This window comes from Vulpes vulpes, chromosome 7, assembly GCF_048418805.1.
Source record: "Vulpes vulpes isolate BD-2025 chromosome 7, VulVul3, whole genome shotgun sequence".
Classification (NCBI taxonomy): domain Eukaryota; kingdom Metazoa; phylum Chordata; class Mammalia; order Carnivora; family Canidae; genus Vulpes; species Vulpes vulpes.
In genome coordinates this window covers 116,714,423-116,741,238 of record NC_132786.1, presented here as the reverse complement: position 1 = coordinate 116,741,238, position 26,816 = coordinate 116,714,423, and the positions used below count along the sequence as shown (strand labels likewise).

Here is a 26,816-nt window from a genome sequence, read left to right as displayed (position 1 = left end):
TGACCAACCAGTATGGTTGCCCTAAATTATTTACATCTACGAGATTGATTCCTGGAGGGAATTAAAAAAGAACAACCATAGGTGTGGAATGGCAAAAAGACATTGGACTAGGAACGCTGCTTTTATAAGATGTGAGACGAATGTCTGAGCTGTTCTTGACTTTGCCTTCTTGACCTGTGGAAGGAGTATGTTAAACTAGAGGAGGTCCATGGGCCCTCTTGGCTCCAGGACAGTATGAGTCCAAACACATAGCATTTCCTGAGGAAAAGAACTTGGCAGCCACTTGCCCAAGAGCCTCCGGTCTTGCTGTGTGAGATGAGGCAGGCCGAGCAGAGTGGATCTCAAGGCCCTTTGAAAGGGACCCATTCTAGACAGGAATGTGTTTCTTTTTGATTTTGAAAAAAACTTTGAGTTTTCACTGAATTATATTGGCTCTTAGTCATTATGCTTGTCCTTGCTTAAAGCCTAGTTTGTAAATAGGAAGGCAGTTGGTTGAAGTCGCTTATCAAAAATAACTTAGAAATATAGAGCAGGCAAGAAGTTACTTTTTCAGTTGTAGGAAGGAGGATGATGACCGAGAGAAAAAACACTAATTCTGACTGAATCATGACTCAGTTTTGACTCATGTAAGTTCTGGCCTGTACTTTGGGCAGTTCTGTGGCTAATTTATGGTAAGTTGTTAAAACATTGATGTGTGAAAATGAACAGTATAGTTTATATAGCTCATCCTCAAATTCACGAATTTTCTGAGGTCTCATTTTTTTCTTCGACCACTTAGTTAAAAACAGCTTGTAGCACACAGATTGTGCGCGGACTATAAGAAAACGTCATTTTTCTTACGGAATAGTACTAATTGGAAAGCAAATTCAGATAATGCTCCCGCATATTAAACTGGATCAGATTGTCCTGCGAAATTATCTGTTAGCACGTAGATCTCTGGATGAAACGGAGTTAAGAATGTTCAGTCTCGAGTTGTGTATCACAACTGCTGAAGAGTGGTAAAGAGAAGCCCTCTGGATGTGGGAAGCTCGGGGGGCAGAGGAGGAGGAGTTATTCATTTTTGTTCCTCAACAGAGCCATGAAAAGAAATATTCTCACCTGGAGGTGTCACACAGAGTTAAAATAATGGTGTCTGTTTCTGTTGCCCATAGAGTCCTGTACTGTCCTTTGACTTTTCCTGCTAAGATCTTACAGGATGGAGAATCTGTTCATCCTTCTTTCCCGATGTCCCAGAGCAGTGCAGTGCCTGAAATGAGAGAGAACTTGCCCCCCACCCCCACCTCGCTGCTCTGGTTTCCTGCATCCTGAGAGCTCTCTTCGCATTTTCTCCTTTCTCACTTTGCCTCCTATCTTCTTCTTGGTTTGAAAAGCACTGCCATGATCCTGTTCTGTGAGCTAAGGAAATCTCACAGTGGGAGAGTTATCCTAACCATATACCTAGGAATTAATAAAACAAAACAGAAACAGAGGGGACTCTCTTCACACAGCTAGGACCCAGGAAGCCAGCAGAAGTTGAATAATGAAAGCCTTACGAGAGAAAGAGACTTGCAAGTTACAAGTTCCTGGGGCCCCAAAGCTCGTGAAGTTTCTGGACTTCACACCTGCTCCAGCACCTGTGCAGCTAGAGTTGGTCTTGGCTTACTCTACAGTGATGTCAACCAGATGCCCTTCATGTATCTTTGCTTCCTTGCGCCATATGGCTGATGCTCTGAATCTCTAGGTCTAAATTCTCAAAAAAGGAATCTCACTGAAAGCCAAAATCTACTATTCCTGTTTAGACTGAGCATGTTATACCAGTCACTCCTAAGCTACTGGCCAGTCCATAGATTATTTATCCTTAGGTCAGGTGCCCAGGCAGGTGTGGCTCGAGATGGTCAGATGACTAGACTGCCTCAGCTCTCCCTCATGCCTCCTGGCAAAGAGGATGGGTAGGACAGCTTCTCATAGAAGGAGCTGTGGGTAGGGTAGGTGAGGTGAATTCATACGTGGTTATATATCCTCTTTCCTTTGCTAGATCATCTTTCCTCAGTGATACTGACCTGGTGTCAAATGATGTCTTACATTGTAGGGCAGTGGCTCTCTCTTGGGAGGGAGTAGAGAATGGGGAATAGATCCTATCAGAATCCCTGGTGAGGTGTACCAAGGGTGATGTATTCATTTGCTAGGGCTGCCATAACAAAATACCATAGACTGAGTGGCTTGAACGACACATTTATTTTCTCACAGCTCTGGAGGCTAGAAGTCCATCCATGACCAAGGTACCATGGACCTTGGTGAGGACACTGTTGCCAGCTTGCAGACAGCTGCCTTCTTGCTGTGTCCTCACATGACCTTTTCTCTGTGCTTGCATGGACATTGAGAAATCTGTGGGGTCTATTCTTGTAAGAACACCAGTTCTGTTGGATCAGGGCCCTACCCTTATGACCTCATGTAATGTGTATTACTATATAGACCCTATCTTCAAATATAGCCATGATGGGGTTGGCATATTGGGCTTCTACATATACATTTTGGGAGGGCACGTTCAGTCCATAACAGGGAAACATGAGTATTTTGAGAACAGATTACAGTGCGTCTATGATTCGAAAGTTCAACAAAAATTAGAGAACGGGGGAGTGTGATTTTTAAGTTTCTCAAAGAGAACCATAACTAAAGAAAATTAAGAAACCATTTCCATGTCTAAAACAACTACTGCCATTGAGAGGGTCCAGATGTGATCTTCTTAAGAACAACCATCCCTCAGAATGGCTGGGTCAGTGCCTGGCTTGAAGTAAGGGCCGAATTAGTAAGGTCTACTTATGAAACCTCTAATGAAGTTTTGAGTAGGATACAGAATTTCAGGATTTTTTTTTTTAAAGTACAAGTGAGGAAGCTCTGGCTTTATAACTGGAAATGCCATGCCAGAAGGCTTCCATGTTAGAAAATGATGTGAAAAGGACACGGAACAAATTCGCACCACAGAATTGCAGGATACCTGGAATGGGGTAACTGAGGGGGGTCTGGGAGAGACAGTAGCATTACACAGATATTGTGACATTTTTGGGATAGTCATGGAAGGTTAAGGAGATGAATAGAGTGATACAACATTGATAGCAATGTAGTCAAGTGGGCACCCTGGAGAGGAGGTTGTCACCAAGGTCAGTAGAAGCAACTTGGCAGTTACACTTTCCTCTGTGGTAGGACCTCGCAAATCAGTCACCAGATGGCTTCCCACTGAGGCTGGATGTATGACCTCAGAGCCACATGTCAATCATGTCAAGCTGACACAAGAGTTTAAACCATTTCGCCACCCCAGGTCTAAAACTACAGTGCCTTAATTTCTGTCATCTGCCTTTTCTGAGTTTCTTCTAATGAGTGACTGCAGAACTCTCTGACTGAGGTCTACACACGTTGCCAGAGATTCACATTAGAAATGTATTAGTTCGGGATCCCTGGGTGTATGGTTTAGTGCCTGCCTTTGGCCCAGGGCGTGATCCTGGAGACCCAGGATCGAGTCCCACGTTGGGCTCCCTGCGTGGAGCCTGCTTCTCCCTCTGCCTGTGTCTCTGCCTCTCTCTCTCTCTTTGTGTGTGTCTCTCATGAATAAATGAATAAAATATATTTTTAAAAAAGAAATGTATTAGCTCTGGATATAATTTTAATGCCAGGTCGCATCCTAAAGGCCAAACTTCCCTCTTCTCAACTCTGATTTCTAGAACAAAATTAGGTCTCGCTCTTGGTTCTCCCCCAGTTCAAGTTGGAGGGGTTTCTATGGTGATAGTTCTTGAGGTGCTGATGGCTCCCCACCACCCAGCACCAGGCCTCCAGTGGCAGAGGCACTCCATTCACAGTGCCTGCCCATCCCCCGGATTTCCCTTCCTTCATCATCTTCTGTTTGTCGAGTTATGCCCAGTGTCCAGCCTAGTTATATTGGCTACTCCAAATGGGGTAACCAGTTAATACGAGGCAAAAAATAGGAGTGAAAGAAGCATGGTGTGCGACATATGTAATTTCGGAGTGATATAATAAAAATAATGATTTTTGATATGTTCTATAGAGGTGACTTTTCCCCCAATCTTTTGCCATGTGTTTTCTAGACAACTGGGACTGGATCTGGTGCCTAGGAAAGAGTATGCGATGGTGGACCCAGAGGACATCAGCATTACCGAGCTCTACCGATTGGTAGGTACAAGAAACCTTGGCTCACAACCTCACTGCTAATTTTGTGGTTTCCATGGTGCTCTTCATACTTGATTGATTTTGTGAGAACAGGATGTCCCAGGTTTAATTTGGAGCAAGTGAAGAGAATTGAGAGTTGAGGTGACCATGCCCTAAGTAAAAAACTGAGGCACTCTACCTGTTTGAGAATTCTTTGATATGCTCTACTGAGCTCTTTAGTCTTAGATACTAGGAAGTAAATCCAAAGAAGTTTTAAGTTCTTTTGCACGTCTTTGTACATTTTGTTAGTGAAATGCCTGCAAATCACACGTATTTGTCTATCGTGTTCCAGGACAGTGCTGTGACCAGTGATATCCATTTATTGTTCCCCAACATGTTGCCCCCTCCCTGCCCCCATTACTACAATGTGCAAAGACCATTGAAAGCATCTCCTCTATTGCCTCCAACTGCTGTCCTATACCCTAATCCATCCAAAGTGCTGAAGTCTGTTAATAATTCTAAAATACTTGATCATATTGCCCATCACCTACGATTTCAGATTTTTTTCTAGTTACATGTTAAGATTCATTTATTTGCTTGGTATCTAGGTTTCCCCAAATCTGGTCCAATCTGCCTTGTATTCTTAATACTTGTTTAAAAATTACCTAATCTCTCAATATTAACTAAGTTCTTAGTTAATACCCCAAATCAAAAAAGAATGTGGGTGGGAAGGGCTTTCCCAGGCCATTACACCAGTGTAATTTTACTTTGATACAGTTTCCCATGCATCTTACTGTCATGTTCAAAGGAAGAATGCCTGTGGTAAATACTAGACTTCTTTTTGGAGGATCCTGCCCCTTTTGGATAGCTTCCTAAGTGTACAATATTCTTCATAGAAGAGTGAGGTATTCTTGACCCGAGATTATCTGGGTCTGAGAAATGTGGGAAAAAAAATCATCAGTAAACCCATCAGAGCTTATGTCTGATTTTAGAAAGTAATTCTCTCACTTTCAGCTTTTTCCCTAGTCGCTGATCTATTCAGTTTATCTACACCGTATTATGTCAGTTAGGATTCATTCTGCTTTTTATAACTTCCTTCATATTGAGGTTCTTGAGAGTGATGTTTCATGTGGCACACCTTTGTGGCATCAGTGCTAAGTAGAATATTTGGCACATGGCAAAAACACAGTTAAAGGTGAGTTGGAGGGAGGCAGAGGAGAAGGAAGGAAACGAGTATTTTGAGATAAAATTATCCGTAATTCTTCACTTGTATAACAAATAAAATCTGTATAACTTATTTGCCAGTCACATCCTCTCATGGAACATCTTCATTGTAGTTACTTTATTTAACTCACTGAGCATCAAATTTGCCTCTTGCTTTTTAAATCCCACCCAACTGTTAAGTTTCTTCAGGGTGGGCACTGTCTTATACTTCCTCTGCCATGCCCCAGATAATCTTGTTTAGTGCTTTGCACTTAATAAGCAATCACTCAGTGTTTTGAGGTTACTATGGTATTATGAAAAGACCATGGGTATAGATCCAAAAAACTAAATTTGAATTCCGTCTCTTCCTTTTATCAGATCTTTGGTCTTGAGCTTATTGCTTGGTCTCTCAGAGCTTCAGTTTTGTTCCTCTATTAAGTAAGGAACTAATTCTAACCGTGTTACGAAGATTAAATAAGAAATGCATGTAAAATACCTTTCATTGACAGTTAATGTTTGCAGAGCATCTAAACACTCAGTTGATTTTCATTCCTTGCTCACTTTTATTTCTTCCTTACTACAGAGGCAAGATGGCAAGAATAATTGATACCTTATATACTAAATCTTAGTATATAAGATTAAATCTAATCTAAAATTAGATTCAGCTGTGTTCAATGAAATAGTAGAAGCTTAGACATGATAGAAATTTCTCTCTCGGGCAGCTGGGTGGCTCAGCGGTTTAGCACCACCTTCAGCCTAGGGTGTGATCCTGGGGCCCCTGGATTGAGTCCCATGTCGGGCTCCCTGCATGGAGCCTGCTTTCTCCCTCTGCCTGTATCTGTGCCCCTCTCTCTCTCTGTCTCTCTCTCTCTCTCTCTCTCTCTCATGAATAAATAAATAAAACCTTTAAAAAAGAAAACAAAAGAAATTTATTTATCTCTCACAATATGCAGGCCAAGAGGCAGGAAGTCCTGGGCTTGCATGTGGTTTCATGGTGTCAAAAGTGATACAGGCTCTTATTTTTCTGCTGTATAGTAGATGGCTTCCTCATCAAGGGTACTTCAAAGTTTGATACAACTGCAAGAGCTCTAGCCCATTACATCTGCTCTCCAGCAATAGGAAGGAGAAAGGTTCTTAGTTCAACGACTGTAAGGAGCTTTGCTGGAAATTCCACACAATATTTGCAATTATATTTCATTGGCCAGAACATAGTCACATTCCCCATATTTAGCTAAGGATGTCTTATATTTAATAAGCAACTAACAGTGTCTGACACAAATACATTTTACTTTTTTTAGTATAATTTTCTGTGTGTGTGATTTTGTCTTTGTTCTTTTCACTTAATGTTGTGTATGGGATGGCAAATTGATTTTATGTCTTTCAATATTCAAATTTGTTAGTGGTGGCTATGTTGATAACAATTCTGGGGTCTCATCTGGTCTGTGACTGATGAGCAGTAGCTGCTGGTGGTGCAAGAAACTATCCCTGATGAGCAGTGACTGCCAGTCCAAGATGTTTTCCATTTTTATAGCTCAGATCCTAGCTCAAGGTCTTCATTTGTGATTTTCTATAAAAATTTAATTTCTCCCAGTACTGGCTGTATTTTACTGTTTGTAAAGCATAGATAATAGCCCAAGAAAAATCCAAACTATTACAAGCCTCAGAAGGACATGTTATCTTTAAGGAAGCTTCAGGATTCTGTTTAGTACCCTGGCCTAGCAATAATCAGATTGTCCAGCATGTTAGCCAGCACGATGGACAATCTCTGGGCAGCATAAAAGTGACTGACTATATTGACTTCGCCAGGGAGAGTTTGCAGGCACTCCCACCAACCCCTTGTTGCTTTTGTTGTTGTTTTGGTGTTTATTGTCACTTAGGGATCAAGGGCCATGGCAATGCATGCCCCAGTAGATGTTTGATTGTTGCCACTTGTCTTTTTTTACTATGTCTTTTCTGTGTCCTATTTGAAACACAAGTGTTTGTGCCTTGCTAAATCCATATTGCATCATTAGAAGAAAAAAAAAGTCTTGCTTTAGGTTTTTGATAGCCCTGTTAACAGGTCTTTCTCACCTAATTATGTTCATCTAAGCAGTAAAACGTGCTAAACCTCACAGTGTTAACATATGTCCACTTGGAATATTTGGTTTTCTGCCAAAGGCCAGATTTCAATCCTTCTATAAATAAAGAGAGCCGTAGCTAGATTCTCTGGTTATCTGTGCATACAGAGTATCTTTTTTATGAGCCTTTCTTGGTTTTATAAGATCATGTTAACTTCTTGCTTTGTGATCTTTAGTGGGTGGACCAGGGGTTCTCAAACAGAGAGGAGGGGATGTTTGGCAATGTCTGGAGACATTTTTGTGTGTCACAGTTAGAGGTGAGGTAGGGGTGGGGGTGGGGAGAGGTGCTACTGGGTGTGATACATGGAGGCCAGAGAAAGCTACTAAACATCTTACAATGTTGGACAGCCCCCACAACAAAGAAATATCCAGCCCAAATTAACAGTAGTGTTGAGGTTGAAAAACTTTGGATAGTTCACCCAGTAACATATACATTATATGAAGATTAAAAATTTGCATCCTTCCAATAAATCTTTGGAATAAATCTGTTTCTTTTCCTATTCAAAGGTCTAGTTAAACTGTAAGCACATTTAGAGCATCTGGTAAGTTCCTTTGTAACCATAATTTATTTTCGAGATAGATTTTTGTCTCTTTCTTATAACTACCAAGTTACAGCCCTTGAGGTATGAACATGCCTCTTTAATTTTGTTTTTGTTATAATATCTTCACAGAGACCTTTTTAGCAGTTCCCCATAGTAGGGAGTTACCAAGAGATAAACAGGTCATCCTAATCTACTTACATCCACATCTTTTCTAGACCTGGAAGAGAGGTGGGTGAGGAAGGAGAGATATCAGTGCCATTTGTGATGACCTGCATCACATGTGCAAAATCAGGGTGGAAGCAGGCAGGCTTAGGCCAAGCATACATGCAAAGATCAAGGTTCCAAGGCAGTAATTGCCCAGAAGATGCAAAAATGCATTTTTCATTTGGCTGTGATTTGCATGTCTTTGCATATGATCTCAATCCATAGTTCTCCACCCTCATTGCACATTAGAATCACCTGGGGAGCTTTTAAAACTATCACTGTCTGGACCCCCACCCCCTAGAAATTCTAATTTAATTGTTCTGGGATAGATCCTGGGCATAAGTATTTTTTAAAAGCTCTCTTGGTGATTCTAAAGTGCAGTCAAGGTTGAGAACCACTGATCTAGATATATTGAATTCCTTGCATGAGTAAAGGAGCTAATTTTTTTTTTTTCTCTCTGTTTTTAGCAAATGTCATGACTGATGCTAGGAACCTTGCACTGTTTGAAGTAAAGACCAGATGCCTCCTTGAGGTCCTTTATTTAAATAAGGTTTTTATACCTGTTTTTCCCACTCTGGTCCTCGGTAGTTATTCATTTCTTCATAGTACTCTGTGCTGTGTTAACCTAAACTTTTAAGTATATCAGAAAATAAGTTAGCATTTTCAGAAAATAAAAAGCTTTGTGAGTTAAAGAGATAGAGTTTTATAAATGTCTGATGCTTTTCCTCTGGTAAAAAAGAACTTTAAAAGCACAAAAAGAGCAACCTTCTCAGAAAACAAGACAGAATTATACTTGTTTTTTTTTTCCCCTATAGTTAGAATATTTCTCTGCAGGAGGCTTTTTCTAGCAATTATGACTAACACATAACACGATGCCGAGGTGCACTTTACAAGAAAGTGTACTTACTCTTCAGTTTCATGGAGAGATGTCCATTGTACCTGTTGAGGATACAGTGATTACAGATGCATTTGCTTAATTACGTTTTTTAACCGTTTACTTTTTGAATAGTGCAAATTAAAAGATAAAAGTGAAATTCTGGTAATTTCAAGCTGTTGCATTTACACCTGTAAATATAGATCATGTTTTTTTCCCTTTCAAATGTTGGTCAGTTAGCAATTGCTGAACTAAGAAACTTAAAAAGATGGTTAATGTAGAAACAGGTTATGTACCTTAATCCTAAGCGAAGGATATTACCCTATTACTGTAGAATTAATACCTGAGCTGTTTTATTGTTTTTGTTTTTTTAATTGTCAAGTGATCCAAAAGAGGTGGTCATTAGTAATCTTTGTTAGGAAAGAAAAAACCTCCACGTTCTTAGCACTGACTCGGTGAATACATAGTCCTCTGTATATGTTTTCCCTCTGCTCTTACCCTGAGCCAGTTCTCCTTGAAGGTGGTCCAAGAACTAGCTGGACCATGAACTGATTATTACTGGTCCAAGTACAAAAATGGTGAGTAAAGATTTAGGAACCTTCCTAACATTTTAACATTACCATGACATTCTTATTGTATTTCGTGGAAATATCTGCCTATAGTAGGTTAGGAGGAAGAACAACTTGTTTTTTTTCCTGCACATAATTTGAGAAGTGCTGTCCTAGATGGTTCATCGCTCTGCTCCCTCCTTGCCTCTCTGCCAAAGTGTCACTTTCTCAGGACGCCTGCTCTGACCGCTCAGACACAAGTCAGATCACTTCCTTGCAGATCCTCATGAGTATCTGGTTCTTCCCCTCCATTTGTCACAGTTGCAGTTTCCTATCTGAATGTGGGATGATTTTGTTGATGTTTGCTCCCCCTGGTAGATAAGACCCATGAAGGTAGGGGCTATTTCTTTTTTTGCTCATCAGTGCATTCCACTGCTTGACACATAGTAGACACTTAACAACTATGTGTTGCCTGACTCTTTACCCTGGAACTATGGGTGATTCTTTTCCTCCTTCGACTTCTGTTAATTCTCACTTCTGATCCTGCCTCCCAAGTGTAACCTACACTAGGCAGACATAAGATGGGCACAGATGCTGCTCCACCCCTTAGCCATCTATCTCACTGGCTTTCCCAGTCTGCCTCCCTGTAGCTCCACGGCAAGTTAGAAACATTTTCTTGCTCTTGTGATTGAATATCACTTGCCACAGCACATCACAGAAAATTGCCACAATTTCACAATTTAGTATACTTTAAAAAGACTTTTAATTATGAAAAATATAAAATCATAGCTGCATTGTTCAACTACCATCAATGAAATGACCAGATAGATACCATTGAGTCTGTTTTTTTTTTTTTAAACGTTCTTTTTTTTTTTTTTAATTTTTATTTATTTATGATAGTCACAGAGAGAGAGAGAGAGAGAGGCAGAGACACAGGCAGAGGGAGAAGCAGGCTCCATGCACTGGGAGCCCGATGTGGGATTCGATCCCGGGTCTCCAGGATCGCGCCCTGGGCCAAAGGCAGGCGCTAAACCGCTGCGCCACCCAGGGATCCCTTGAGTCTGTTTTTTTAAAGATGACTAATAATTTGTTCTCACCCTGGGAGTTGATAAGGGAACAGTAGGATCTTTTGAACGTCATGATGCCTGAATCTACTCATTTTAAGCTGGTATCATTTTAACATTAATGATTCAAAACCAAATTATTGGGGCTCCTGAGTGGCTCAGTTGGTTAGGTGTCTTGACTCTTGATTTTGACCCAGATGATGATCTCAGGGTCATGAGATTGAGCCCCACGTTGGGCTCTGCACTGAGTGTGGGTTCTCCCTCTCCCCCACCTCTCCCTGTCTAATTGAATGAATGAGTGGATAAATAAATACATACATACCAAATTCTTAAAGCAAGATTCCTTAATAGTCTGCAAACTTCATGGCTTCTTTTTTTAGAAGTTGGAAGAAAATTTGGAATGTAATATCCAACCAGATGCCAAATCCACAGGGAAAAAAAAAAAAGATAGCACAGGACATCATAATCATGCCATAGCTAATTAGTTGTTGGATCACATTGTTTTCTTCAGTTCATGCTGATCATTTTTTTGTTGGGGGCGGGGTGGGTGTTACTCAGATGGAACACCGGCATCGGAAGAAGGATACCCCTGTGCAGGCCAGCAATCACCACCTTTTTGTGCAGATGAAGAGCCTCATGTGTTCCAACCTGGGGGAGGAGCTTGAGGTCATCTTCTCACTCTTTGACAGTAAAGAGAATCGACCAATCAGGTAACTGCGTACGGAAACATGATTTGAATTTCTTAGTGTCAGAATGGTGAGCATTTGTAATTGGCAAACGTTGGGATATATGACCTTGTCTACTTTTCCTCTGTGAGCCGCAATTTTCTCATTTGTAGAACTCTGGATTTCTAAGCTGCCTACCCTCTGGAGGCTCCCACGAAAGTTGAATGGGCTGATGCGTACTGAAGTGCTTTGAGAAACTCAACAGGGGTGTGGAACCATAATAATTAATACTAAATGAAAATATGGCATTGATATCAGGTCTGCTATTTGAGTTATTTTGTATTGATAATGCAAGGAAGACATAATATTTCTAAAGCCCAAAGTTTGCTTATTAAGGTAAACACGTTTTATTTTTTCAAATCTTCAGTAAACAATTACATTATTTTTATCCTGTCTGCATCAGGTAAAATCACAAAGGAAGTAAGTATTTGGAAACCTCATTAGAGTTTCAGAGCTGTGAAATGGTAAACAGTTTCACTTTTTTTTCCTTTCTCAGTTCTCAGAGTCTTCTCTTAGGGCAAGTTTTCAATATTTAGGAAAAAGCTGTAGTAGATGTTTTGCTTGGTATTCGAAAACTTCCACTCTTGTTGAGACTTCTTTAGGTTTCAAGTTTTTTCTTTTGTATTTGTTTTAAAGTTGGACACAGTGCACACAACCTTTTACGTTAAAAATTTTAAATTTAAAAAAAAAAAAAATTTTAAATTTAAACTTAAAATCGTATCACACAATTCACGCATAATGACCCAACTCTACAATGTTTTTAAAATGATCAAATATCATTTTAAAAATGATGCTTATTTAAATAATGAATATGCTGACAATTTGAAGCAACTCTGAGTCAAATACATTGTTTTATAAATACAAAATAATTCTGGAGTGTTTCTCTCCTCATCAAAAGGGCTTTTTTCCAGGTGCCTGGGTGGCTCAGTCAGTTAAGTGTCTGCCTTTGGCCCAGATCATGATCCTGGAGTCCCAGTATCTAATGGGGCTCCCTGCTCAGTGGGGAGTCTGCTTCTCTCTGTCTCTACCCATCCCCCCCACCCTCCAGCTTGTGTTCTTGCCTTTGCTCACTCTCTCTCCCTCTCAAATAAATAAATAAAATCTTTGATATATATTCTTTTTCTACAAAATATGTGTAAAGTTTATTTTTAATGCATTTATAGCCACAAAATCTTTGGTGAGTTAATTTATATCTTAATCATTACCTGCTAGTAAGAGTACTTTCCTAGTCCTGACAGTGGACTAAATCCATGGAATTTAAAGGGTAGCAATTTTAGGGTGGCAAGGACAGAATTTATGGGATGTGTAAATAACAATGATAATAGTTTCAAAATCTGCTTTATATACTTTAGGAGGAAATGAATCGGTAAGTTAGAAAACTTTTCCCCCTTCACAAGCTGGCAGTGCTAAAAAGGGAAGAAAACAAAGACTTGAAGAACAGATCCAAATTACAGCTTAGCACTTGCTTTGGAAATGTGAAAGATTAGTAATACTTACTAACATACTGAAGTGTGTCTTAGAAAGCTTGGCTTCCAGGTAGTTGACCAAAAATTCCTTATAACATCGTCTATGTAATATGTTGTCTCTAACATATTGAACAAACTATAGGAAATGTATGAGAACCAGGAGCTTCTACTGTTTGACTCAATTCCTCTTCCATTAAGGTTTTGAAGACGATAGATTCCCCTTTGCCACTAGTGTTCACATTGTATTACTATAGGAGGGCATTAATTTAGGATTAATAGTACTTAGTTTTGTCTTGTTATAAACATTTTGAATTTTCCTAAAACATCCTTTTAGGTTTTGATCAACAGACTTCTCCCTTGTTTTATTCCTATGTACTTGTTGAGAGTAGGAAAATAACCTGGGTGCGGGATCCCCAAAGTATGTTTTTGGGGCCCCAAAGTTCAGACCAGGAGCTGGACCTTTTTTGACATGGTTAGGCTACCACATGTGCCTGCCTCCTCCATCTCCCTCCCCCTTTTTTTTCTCTTCCTCTCCCCTCCACTCCCCTCTGTCACACACACTCCCTTGAATAATCCCCCTGATACATATAAGCCGAGAAGAAATCAAGTCAAAATCCTCTTCACTGCTTCTACTCACTGAGCTTGACCATCGGCTCTCAGCAGCCAAATTCATAATCACCTTAAAGGTGATCAGCCAAAGAATGAATATGGGTGAAAGTATGTGCTTACTAGGTGATGGGACAGGCTCAGATTTATTTACTTGACTTTCTGAGGCCTTGGGCAGCACCGTGCTTATTCTTTGGGGAGTTTTCAAAACCTTGCTGTGAGTAGCTTCGATTCCATTGATAGCACAAGTCAGTGTCATCATTACCTTTTGAAGAGGATGCACAGATCTGGAAACTGGACTGGATTCTGATCTCTGAAGTTGACTCCTGCTGCCCTGAACCCTTCACTTCCATCTGTCTTTTCCTTCATCTTGAAACTTTTGACAAGTCTGGCTTCCCTCATTGCTCTCACCCTAACTCGTGAGTGTGAAGTATTTGCATCTTCTCAGGAAAGGGTATTATAAAGGTAAGATATGATTTTGAGACATTGTTGTGTTTCTTCTTAGGCCCAACAGTGTAAGTTGTAGGGATATTTTAAAATCAACTTATATTTCTTTTTTCAACTTTTTTTTTTTTTTAAGAAAATTTCAGATGTGTGAAAAGTAGAAGGATATCACTGAAGCCCCATGTACCTGCCTCTAGCTTCAACAATGATCAGCTCAGGCCCGATCTTGTTTTAACCACACCTCTTTCCTGTCCTCCTCCTTGCCCCCAGATTATTTGACAGCAAATCCCCAACATTGTATTTTCAAATGTAAATATTGTGGGCTATATCCTGAAAAAGAGGAATCCAAAGAAATTACTACCTAAGAAATTAGTATTCCCTCAGGATCAAATATCCATCTCCAGCCAGTCTTCACTTTTTCCATGTTGACTCATATAATTTTACAAATTCCTTATCTGGAATTCCAGATAATTGATTAGATCCACTTCCACTCAATCTCTGACACCATCTTGCTAACATACACCTACCCTGCACTTTTCCAGCTTACCTTCCTTGGCCACTTGTATAACAGCACCAGCCCAGAGCTCCCTGCAGATAAAGCTACATTGGACTCAACTATCAGCAAATATAACATACTTTTACTTATTGGAGTTTTGTAAAGTCTTGACATGATTTATCACCATAAAGCATAATTAGTAAAAAAAAAAAAAATGAGTTTGATCTATTAAGTTTTATATGAGTAAAGTGATTTTAGAGAACATCTCTCTGGTTGAAAGTTTATAATTTCCCTAGTCTTACAAGGGTATAGCTGGAAAAGTCAGGCAGCCATTTCCCTAGATATCATCTATAATTTTGTTTTATTCTTTTCTATTCTATTTGTTTAACAAAGCACTAATATGATGCTTATGACGTGCCAGGTGTTGTTCTAAGCTCTTTTAAAAATATTTACTTATTTATCCCTTGCAAAAACCCAATGAGGTAGGCACTATTAACATTCCCATTTTTTACGGATGGGGAAACTGAGGCATAGAGCGTTTAATAGGTGACATGGCTGGTATGTTGTATGGCTGGTATTTTCACTCGCAGCACTCATCAGTACTCTGCATCACTTTTCTACACCTATTCTCTTCATCTTCAGTACTTACCATGTTCTGTTTTCTTCCTCAACCCAGTTTTACTCACCAGTATGGAGTAGGGGATCTGCTGAGGGTTTGTGTTTTTTTTTGTTGTTGTTGTTTTTAAGAAACTGGGAGAGACAAGGAGCTTGTTGACAGGAAGGATCCAGTAACAAAAGAGGCTGTAATCCAGCAAAGGCTGGATCATTGTCCCTTCAGAGGCTTCAGGAAATGGACTTGAGACTGCAGGCAGAGAGATGAGCCAGGAACCAGAGAAAGGGACAACAGTAAGGGTATGGATGTGCATAAGCTGAGCTATAGGATTGGGAATATCAGGAGGTTTTTTAAACTGTGTGTGTGTGTGTGTGTGTTTTATTTAAACTAAATAAATAAATACATATATAAAGAAATCAAGCTATGTAACATTATATGCTACAAATGTCTCCTTTGGCTTGCATTTAAAATTGGTTGTTGAACAATTTGGTAACAGAAATACTCCTAGTGTTTCTGTTTTCCGTAGGCTGTACAGATCTGCATGTGTGTACTCATTCATATCTTCCCTGTGTGGATATGTGTCAATTAATCTACAACAGACTGTAAATTATATGGGCCAATGAAAATGACATCATTCACTGGTTGACTACCTCCCTTATAATTTTCATTACTTTGTTTACTGATGTATTCTAAGGCTTCATTAATTAAAGCTGTAAATTTGTTTCACAACTAATCTATTACTGTATTTCATTCTCATCAGAGAATATATTTAATAGGACCTAAGTGCCACAAATGGGTACTTAGCTTAGTACAGGGCTGCTCATGCATGCACGCTGCTAGCATGGGCTTTTATTTGAGAAAATAACAGGAGGGTAGTACTCCTTGAAAGTCTTATTCTGTAAATTCCAAAAGTCTTTTCATAGTAGTTAAATTCAGATAAAATTTACTTTCTTCCAGTACCTTATTCACATTATTTCCTGAAGTCATGTTATGTTTCCTCCCATCATACATGTAAACTCTCCATTTTCTTGAAATGCCTCATTTCCATGTAAATTTTATATTACCCACAATCACCCTCTTTTCTAGTGTATTGTTCTAATTCTGTCATTTAAGAAAAAGAGAAGTAGCAAATATTATTAGTGGAGTACAGGTTTTTATGAGTTTATATAGAACTATGAAGTAAGTCTGAATTTATCTCCATCCTCAAGACATGTATCTTCCTATATCTAATGTAGGCACCACTGTATAGTATAAAAGTGGCCTGGCTCTGGTGTCATAGTCTGGGTTCAAATCTTGGTTTTTTAGTTTAGTAGATGCATCAGCCTGGGTAGTTAATCCATTTTTCTTATGGCTGTTAATTATCTGCTAACTGAAGATGATAATAGCACTTTCCTCTTGGGATTATTTGAGGATTAAATGAGATAATAGATATACTTTGTAGTGTAATGGTTGACCCCTGGTAATTGGGCAGTAAATGTTAGCTATAAAGATTATGATTTTCAAAAACCCAAAATAGGAAATCTACTTTAACATAACCAGAAATGATACATAGTATTTGGTCTTGAATTCTTATATTTTACAAGGAATTATTCTTGACTTTTTTTTTTTTAGGTGTATGTTGTTATATTTAGGTAAGATTCAGAGAAGCTTACTAGTAAACAGAATGGCATCAGGGATATGATTTTCTTTAAAATACTTCAACAAGAAGAAAAACAAAAAAGAAAAAAAGGATAGGTGAAGCTAGTGTGATAAAATTGAATGGTTGTATATTCCCTGTAGGTATATGGGCTCTTGATTTAACTTTTAGCAATATAGTATGTATAGTTAATGAATTGCCTGCTTCACGTGTTTTGTGCATGTTGGCAAAAAAGCAACGAGGGCAGGCATTTTCTTCAGTCTCTTTGAAGAAGACTAGTTTGTGAGTCTGGTCTAGTTGCTAGTTGCTTGGATGGTCTGGATTCCATTCTGCCTATAATAGTGTTCCTGGGTTCATATAAACTGAGTGATACTCTTGATAATGTATTTGACAAAGCCTAAAAGGAGTGTTTTCCTAAGGTCTAGGACATCAGTATTTTATAACGTGGACATTACAATATTACCTTTAAAGCATAAACTCTGATTTGTATGATGTACAACAAAATAGCAGTTCTTAGAAGATTAATAAAGATCCTGTGAGAGGAAGTACATTATAGGCTCAAACAAAATACTATGCTTTCATTAGGGCCAGCTTCCCAGAAACTCTGAATTAGTACAAGTTTGTCCTCTCGAAGGTGAGGAAATGCAACCGTTCTGTGAATGGCGTGTTGGTCTGTAACCAATCACGTGTTCATTTGCTCACTCATTACACAAGCACATAGTAGTATCTGTTGTGTGCCAGCAGTATGAGACCCTACTGGAGATTCAAAGATGAATCCTGGAGCAAATGGCAGAAGGGATCCAGGATTCAGGTGAAGGAATCTACTTTGAGAGGAAGGACACTGCTTCTAAAGGGGGAGGAAGGGAGGTAAGGCCAGTGAAATGGACAGAAAATGTTGAGATGGAGAGATGGGGTTTGTGGCCTCGATCATGTATAGTCAAGGCTGGGAAGCAAGATCTGCTGTCATTGGAGAGCAAGGGAAGGAATGGGGGGCTGAAAGTGATTTATAGGAACAAGGGAAGTGGATGCTGAGCACAAGTGTGATAGGAAGTGAGGTAGTGAGGAATAATAGAATTGCTGCGTGTGGTGAGGCACCTCCCAAGAGGGACATCTGAAAGGGGTACTGAATCCTGGCTCCCAAGTTACACAGCTTTTGCCAGTGGTGCTCAGGAAGTAGGGATCAGATGCAGGTGATGGGAGTTAGAGTTTGAAGTATCAGAGTTGGAAAAGGATGAGAAGATTGGGAATATAGCATAATGGGGAGGAGAATCAAAGAAATTACAACTGAAGCTTCCGATAGGTCTCTTCAGAGGCAGAGGTGATCTAATAATAGCCTTTTCAGTTTTTAAAGGAAATTAAAGAAGTGCTGTTTTGTTTTGTTTTTGAAAAATGCGGTTACTGGGAACATTTTTCAAGGGCTCATAGAAGGCAGCTGTCAGAATAGTTATTCAGCCCAGACCAGGAAAAATGTATTTTTTGTATTGTATGTATTACGGTAGATCGTATGTATTGTAGTACATAACACAGTTAAGAGAGTGGATAAGATTTTTTAATTCTCTGAGCACTGTGCTAGAATTTCTCATTTCATACATCATTTACAACTTATTAGAGTGTGATCACATAAGTTCAGCATTTATATTTTTGTCATAAATTAAGAGCATTTATGGTTTGTGAATGTTGAAAGATAGCTGGCGGAGATCTCTTCTTAGAGTTTTCTGTGATGAAGCTCACTCAAAATTGTAACCTCTCCAAAGCACAGCAATAATGCAGAGAAAAAATCTGGCCATACGTGCAGGGGGCACAACTCTGCTTGAGAACAAAAATAGATGAAGAAGGCGTTCAGAGATCCTCCTTGGATTGTGGCAATATCAACTATTCCATACGGCCCAGAGCATTTCCTGCTGTGTCTAGACATGTTGGCACACATCTCACTGTGGGTGTCTGTGCAGCGGTGACCCGCAGTGACCTTCCCTGGGGCCTCCTGTTTAAAGGCACTACTGCTTTCCACTCCCCCTCTTCTTTACCATCATTTAATTCTTCCAGCAGGTGTGTGAAAATTGGGACTGTTGTCCCTTTGGAGTTAATCAGATTTTGTGGTTTGCTTCCTCTTTGGTCGCACTTCAGTGTCATGTATTAAAAAAACAACAACAACATATAATTGCTTTCGAGATGTGGTGATGTCTTTAATAGGAGACATTTTAAGAAATGGACCAGGAGGAAGATCTAAATTAGAATAAAAGAAGCGAGAAATAACTTCATTTGTGCTGAGAATACCCGGGGTACCAGCCATCCACTCTTTTCCCCTCCCCGTAGCATTTTAAAAGCCATACAATTCCAGTTATTTTTCAAATTGCAAATTAGTACATTATTGTGATGATAAGTGGCTGGAAATTCAAGGTGACAAAAAACAAAACTATTCATAGAGTCAGTGGATTCAGTACTGGCTTCCTTGTTCTTAGCTCTTCCCAGTTATTCTGGCCCCTTGTTTCTTCCTACTTAAACAGTGTAATAATATTTTAGAATGTGACCAGAAGGCCCTTTTACCCCTCTTCCTGTGTGTTTGTGTGTGTGTGTGTTTGTGTGTAAAATTTAAAATTTTATTCATTCATTTGAAAGAAAGAGAGAGTGTGCACAAGAGAGCAAGCGCAAGGTGGGAGGCAAGAGGGAGGGGAAAGGCAGGAGGGGGAGGGAGAAGCAGACTCAACAGAGAGCCCGACCGTGGCTCAATCCTAGGACGCCGAGAACATGACCTGAGCAGAAGGCAGACGCTTAACCGACTAGGCCGCCCAAGTGCCCCACTCTTCCCGTATTTTAGAAGACGGTGAACCTGGTCATTTGCCTCCCTTTCCCTGCGCTGCATTTGCTGCTTGTAGGGAATTCAGATTTCATTTTCCTAAGTTCCCCAATGAAGAAGCTACAGCCACACAAAGTAACCCATCTCGCAAGGACTTCTTCGGCATTCGCTGCCATTTCTGTTGTAAGACTGTTGAACGCTGACAAAGGAATTATGAATGGTTTGGCCCTCACTGGCTCCTGTTCTGAAGATAAGACTTTATCCTCTAATCATCTGTTTGTGCCCACTGGGTGGGGCATTGATGCGGCTAAAGGAAGCTTACAAGTCTTTTGTGGTTGTTGAAGCAAAACATTGTAAGATCATGCCATTACTGTCTTCATTTTTGTGGTCATCCTATTCCAGCGGGGATGGCTTATCAGTGAGAGGGAGAAACCAAGCTGTTGAGGGCTTCCAGAGCGTCGATGGACTCGTTTCCTGTTACTCTGTGTGCATCAGACCTGTCCCTATGGAGGCATCATTTACAAAATCTGTCATGCTAAAAAATGTGAATAAAAAATGGTGGAGACAAATACAGTGTCTTTTCCTAAGTATTTCTATTTAGAGATTTTTGATTGCACGTTTGGCAGAGCCTATGTCTTCTTTTTTATTTCCATTGATCATGGTTTCACACGGTTGCTGTTGAATCACTGATGCTCATTCATTGAGCTGTTCCTGCCGTCCTCCCCAGAGCCAGCCACTGATCTGGGCAGTGGGGACACATCAGTGAGTAATACAGGGGAAGAAAAAAATCCTGCTCTTCCAGAACTTGGATTCTAATACTCTTAAGCTTTAAGTCGAGAAGTATTTTTAAAATACAGTTTCTGTACCATCTCTTCGTATTGTAACCAATATGCTGTTTCCATTTCACAAAAATATTTGCAGTGTCTCTAAAGTACTGCACTTTCTAACCTTTTAGTGCCTTCAGCTCCTTCTCAAACTTACAGAAACTGTAAATCTCTCTGGAAAGTAATGTACCTATTCTCATGCACCTTAACATTTGTGTATCAGTTTAGAGACTGTAGCTGTCTTGTTAAGAAAAAAAGATCATTTGACCTTTAAAAAGCCCAGCTGCATGTGTCATCTAGCTAATAAGTAGTATTTAATCATGATTTAGATAGCTTTCGGTTTTTAAACTTGTAATGAATACAAAGAATCTGTCAGTAAACTGTAGAAAGGAAATTTGATTTTCACTTATTGTCTTTTAAAAAAATAGGACATCTTTTTGAAGTAATAAATGCATGAAAGATGTGTTGTACTTAGTGGTTTTGCAGGGCTTGACTTACTTCCAGTTTTATTATTTATTCTGTTTTCATGTAAAGTTTCCTTGCAAGGACCTGCGTGCTTCAATCCAGAGAATATTTAAGCCCTGGTTTGCTCTATTTTCAAGATTCTTTTTTACAGGTGCTTTTCCTAACAAAGAGGCATTGTTAGAAAGGTCAGAATAATTACCCAGAGTGTTTCCTCCCTCACAGCATGTCAGAGATACAGTATTTATAATGATCAAATTATGTAAATTCCCAGAAGAATAAGCATAAGATATCCTGCCTATATAGGCCTTCTTATTTTGTGGTTCCCATTTCTGTTGACCAGATCCTATCATTGCCAGCTTTTTGTTACTTCTCTGAGAAACTTGTTTTCTAGTGAAATTCTTAATGAGTTCTCTTGAGATAGATGCAAGTGAGTATTTCCCGCATTGCTCCAATGGTATAACTATTTCTAAGGATTTTACTTGAATACAACCTTGGGACTTCTGGGGTCTTGGGTCTTTTGAACTTATAGTCATTACTGTTTTTCTCAAATAAACAGTCAACCGGGATCACTTTTTAAAATTCATCAGTGATGAATAGCACAGGTAAGGTAAAATGGCAGGTGCCGTATATATCACTTATTTATAACTTTACAAAGCACGGAATTTCTTTTTTCATTGAGTTATACTTTTCTAGAAAGAGTTTCAGTTCAGGTAACTTTATTCTCTGAAAAGAAAAATAACATGAAATAGCACTTCCCAGTCATCGTAAGTAGTAAGAAAGAATCTGTTTCATGTTCAAAATCGGCAATGCAGTTGACTATAGTTTAAAAACTTACCTCCCCTTGTATCATTCAACTTAAAAATCCTTTGCTGTCCTGACAAAGGCATTATATTAGTTGGTTGCTTAGTCCCTCACCCTCCAATATTCTTAAGGTGAATGTGGGCATGGACATTAATATTAAAAAAAAGAAAACTCAGAGTCTGTACTCTTTAGGTGAACTTCAGAAACCTTGATACCGACAATCACTCTCTTTCCATTTCCCTGTAATCAGAAAAGCTCATGACCCTAGTGTTGCTTTAGTTTTAAATTTAGAAAGCACGTTAATAGGTTTATTGAGGAAGTCTTGTTTGAGGAGTTGCTTTCTTTATTGCCAAGGAGAAACTCTGTCCCTTACTGGTCCTGTGGTTGAGAAAAGAGTCTTTGTCCTGAAGGTACCAGGCATGTGTTGCCTGCTTGCTGGTATATATGAGTCTCGTAACAGACGGCAGGCAATTCTGACTTGTTAGGGCTTGGACATATGGGTCAAAACAGTGGTCTTTAAACACGATTGGGCTTTTAAACATGCAGGGAGCTTTTAAGTCCATCCTGACCTCAGAAGTCAGGAAGTCCAGGGTAGGGTCTGGGTTTTATATGACTCCCAAGAGCATGTCATGCACTCCTGGGTTAGGAGCCCCTGGATGAGAAGGCCAGCAGTGTCTTTTTTCCTACTGAGCATTCCTTTCATCTTCCTCTCTGCCACCCTGAGCAATGAATCCCCTGATCCAGCGGCCAGCACACCTTCCACCCACCTCCCCGAAGTCTTGCCTGACCAGCCATAGCACCAGATCATGGGGGGCATTAGTCCACATTTAGAAAGTTTCTTGAGTCTTCCTGTTTTGAGTTGTCCTTCACCACTTGTTCTAGAAAAGAACACAGTAATGGTCGCCCTCAGACTGTTGGCAGCGTCTTAAACTGTTCATCAGTCAGAAAGCATTTGAAAAAAGGCAGAAGCTGTGAAATAGAAGCATGAAATCACTGTATGTTTGCGTTCTCTTGCCTTTTGGATAGAGGCTCTGGAGTCAGCACAGCTGAACTATTCCCTCACCTCTTCTCACTCTTCCTTTTGTCCTCTCGCTCCCACTGCTGCCTCCTTGCCTCCTGGCACATCTCACCTCACTTCTGTTCATTGTAGAGTCGATATTGTCATCCTTTAACTTTACAAGTGACTTTATATTTTCAAAGGCACTACATGGAGTATTTTTTCGGCCAATGGTTCCATAAAGTATGAGTGTAAAAGAACTGGACAGTTCAGGTTTTTTTCCGATTAGTTTACCAGAACATGAGCATCTAGATGTTTTCGCTCTTTTTTTATTATTCCTCTTGGGGACCATACGTTTATTTCAATGATTTAACTGTTCAAATGATTTTAGAAATATTCTTTGTAATTTTTTGTAGATTGATCAGACTAGACCACTAATCTTTTACACCACATGTTTCTACCCAAGATATTCCCCAGTCATATATTTTTGTACGAAGTACAGGCTGTACAATTTTCACATACCTGAAATCATCAGGCAGTTTTGCTTCTTACAAGATGGGAACTGAAGGGAGGTAAACATGAATCCATACAGAGAAATGTAAAAGTCTCCTTGGCATTGGCCATTCCTAACTTTAGGTGCATTGCTCTTTGAAGCCAACTGAGTATCTTAGGAACACCCTACGGGAGAACCACTTGATGAGGTTACTCAGAAGGCTGGAAGCACCCTTCTGCATCTGGCCTGCAGGCTTCCAAGACCCTAGGCAGGGCCTTTCCTACAAAAGGGTGATACTTCTCAGTGAAGATGATAGAGGGGCAGGAAGACAGGAGCATCCTGCCCTGCTGAGAATGGGAACAGAAGCCATCAGGGGGCTTCATGGCCCTGCTGCACACCCCACAGTATTTGATCACTAGCAAGGACTTTTCTATCAAACTATGCTATGGAAATACACCCTTCGTTGTCAGAGATCTTTTTGAATATTTCAGAATGTAGTAGTACAGCTGAACAGGTTCACAGATGTACACTGAACACAGATACGTTTGTAGCTTGCTGGCTGCCTTTCTTAATTTCTTTCCAGATTCATGCATTTTCATTACTTTATATTTTATTGAAAATATTCACAATAAAAACCCTCAGTTAACATGACATGGTTAGTTTTGCTCTCCTATGTTCAAGGTAATCTGTTCTTTTAAATACAGAATAGTGTTGTGGTTAAGAGCTGAGATTCTGGAGTCAAGCCCTGAATAATTGATTTCCTGGCTCCATCCTTGCTGATCATGCAGGTTTGGCTGATTTACCTAATATTTCCAAGCCTCAGCTTTCTCATATGTAAAGTAGGGACACAGAGGTGGTTCCTACCACATAGGGCAGTTGTGACAATTAAGTGAGAAAATCCATGTGAAGTGTAAGTTGTGGTGCCTAGCACAGGGTATGTATTTACTGGTACTGTTTTTCCCCTGAGGCCATCCTGGAAATGCTTATTTACACTCTATTTCATTATCTTGGTTTTCTTGCATCCTTGTTAGAAAAAGGCAAGTCATAGATAATAAATAATTATGGCTTTTTTATTCTTTATTTCCAAAGAACATATTTCCTTGTTGATTTATAATATAGAATGATTTATAAGGGCTCACATGCGGAATTCAAGTGGACACTAAATTTCTCTGGCAGTGAAATTTCCTCTGGGAGAACATGGCAGTATATGGAGAAGTCAAATGAGGAATTTTTTTTTTCCTTGCTGGTAATACCAATTCACATTTCTCAGTGTTTCTGGAAGTGTTTCTATTTGCTTATTCATTTCTTGATGATGAAGGATGCAGTATTCTTATTTGGAAATATATGATGTCACTGTAGATTTTTCCATTACTGTATGTTTAATATAATAAAGATATAAAATGCGCATGAGGACAAGGTTAAAAGCATGATCTAGAATGTGGGAGGTCCACGAAGTTAATTAGGTGGCTCTCACATCTGGTGGGGAGGCACCATTGATTGAAATGTCTCTTTGGAGAATTTCCTACATTTCTCACCATAAAGTAAAGGACACTATGGAGAAGAGAGAGAAAGTTAGGAAGGGAAATAAAGCTCCCCAATTATTTGGATTGTGTTGTATTTTTTCCTAAAAGAGTGTTCAGTCTTTAGTTAAACACTGAGGAAGTACCGAGTCATTGGCTAGCAGCTGGGGATGTCAAGGTTAATAATGGTCACCCTGTACTCTAGTTCCTCACAATGTAATAGAAACACACAAACCTGCTATGATGAGGGAAAAAACGTAAAGGATGTAATTGAGGGATTTACATCTTATCATAGAACACTTTTTAAACTCACAAAAACTAGTTTTGTTTTCTAATGAGAGATGCCACCTGTCTACTTAGAATTCTGAAATGTGTCGCTATAAGTCTTTTGTTTACTCTGAAGTCATTTGCTGGTTAAATAGGTTCTGTATCACCAAAGCTGAAGAGACCCTGATTTGAGTTTGTAAAATAAATTGTCACTAAATGAATAAAAAGGTGGGTTTTTTTTGTTTTTCGTTTTTTTGTTTTTTGTTTTTTTTTTAATTAGCAACAGAGGTTTTCTTTTTCCTTTGAATAGAAGTCTGGTTTTTAAAAAATTGCACATGAGTTATTTTTCCATAGTACCCATCGTTGGTCTATTTTTATCTCCCCCTTAAGGCATGCTTAAGCTCAGGGATATGTCATTGGCTTAGTACATATTGATATTCTTTCTGAAACAGGATATGATATAGTATAATACTTACATAATCAGGATTCTGTCTAGACTGGTGAAATTAAAATAGTGACAGAGTGAAAGGAATCTCTTTCTGAAATAGAATACTTTAGGAAACATTGCTTTACCAGAATATTGATGAAGCTTACAAATATGGAGTGGTGTTTCATATCAGTATTAAAGTTAAGGTTTTAATATCTAGAATGCCTTGTTGACTTTTGTATAGTAATCTTATTGGCATTCATTATTTTAGACTGGCCTGTCAGAAGATAAAGTGAAATTTGTTTTACCACTTATGTTGGATAAAGAGGAACCTCCAACCTAAGTGCATCTCAACAAAATATAAAAACATAAAGTAGTATGTGCCATCTGTGATACAGAAGAGGGGAAAGTGGTCACACTGCTTGTGTTTGGGGCTAAGATATAATCAATAAATGTTCTTTGATGACTAAGAAGCAAAACCAAATACCAGTCTTAAATCTCAAGAGTTTTGTTTCACTGAAGCCAAGTTCTTACATCATTTTGGAGCTCTGCATTTGTTTAATAAAATAATTTATTCCCCAATTTATTTTTCTATATATGTTTCCTTGAACAAACTACCAAGGAACTATTTTAAGCCAGGGACTGGTTTGAAACCTGCTGAACTAGATCTCTACTTCTTTCATTCCTGAGAGGCCAGGAAGGGTGTGGGGACAGTGACCCTGTACTCTTAGGATCAGGCTTGACTGAATCAGTGGTTGTCCCAAGCAAATAAATGACTTTTCCCTTATCTCAGTATTCTGGAAATATTGGCTCTCTATTTCTACAAAGCAGAGGAAAGATTTACCATACAGCATTCAAATGAAGTGCATAGGTTTTGAATTAACACATGGGTTGGAGCCACTACTCAGCCACACCAGGTCTGTGATCTTGGGTGTAAAACTATTTACTGTTTTCTCAGTTTTCCCATCTACAAAATGGGAATAATAGTACTGTCTTTATAAGGACATAGTGAGGATTAAATGAATTATTATTTTTTATTTTTTTTTAAAGATTTTATTTATTCATACATGAGAGACCCAGAGAGAGAGAGAGAGAGAGAGAGAGAGAGAGGGAGGCAGAGGCACAGGCAGAGGGAGAAGCAGTCTCCATGCAGGGAGCCCGACGAGGGACTCTATCCCGGGTCTCCAGGATCACCCTGGACCAAAGGTGGCGCTAAATCACTGAGCCACCTGGGCTGCCCAGATTAAATGAATTAAACCCTGTAAAGTCCTTAGCAGAATAGCCATCAAATGGTAAATTCTTGGAAAAATAGTAATACTTAATATGATTATTTCATTTATCTGAAGATGATTTTTACATATTCCCTTTTAGCATATCTTAATTTAGAAATAATAGTGAATTATATTCTATGGTGAAGAAAGCTTACAGTTCTTCTCCTTTCATTATAGGAAATAATGATTGGGTATCATTAATTTAATTCTGCATCCTCAGTTGGAGCTGTCATTTCCCACCTCTTCTTCAGAATTGTATATTGTGGGAACTTTAGCTTCACT

At 39.2% G+C, this 26,816-nt stretch overlaps 1 protein-coding gene across 7 annotated transcripts in view; it reads left to right on the top strand.

Annotated features, from left to right (window-relative positions):
- The window catches only part of DOCK4 (dedicator of cytokinesis 4), a 407,219-nt gene that overhangs the window by 199,624 nt on the left and 180,779 nt on the right, over positions 1 to 26,816 (top strand). For all 7 annotated transcript variants that reach the window (XM_072764773.1, XM_072764772.1, XM_072764775.1 and 4 more), the window contains exons 7-8: positions 4,077 to 4,161; positions 11,248 to 11,399. In XM_072764773.1, coding sequence (XP_072620874.1) covers positions 4,077 to 4,161; positions 11,248 to 11,399 — 237 coding nt within the window. The remainder of the gene's footprint in view (positions 1 to 4,076; positions 4,162 to 11,247; positions 11,400 to 26,816) is intronic.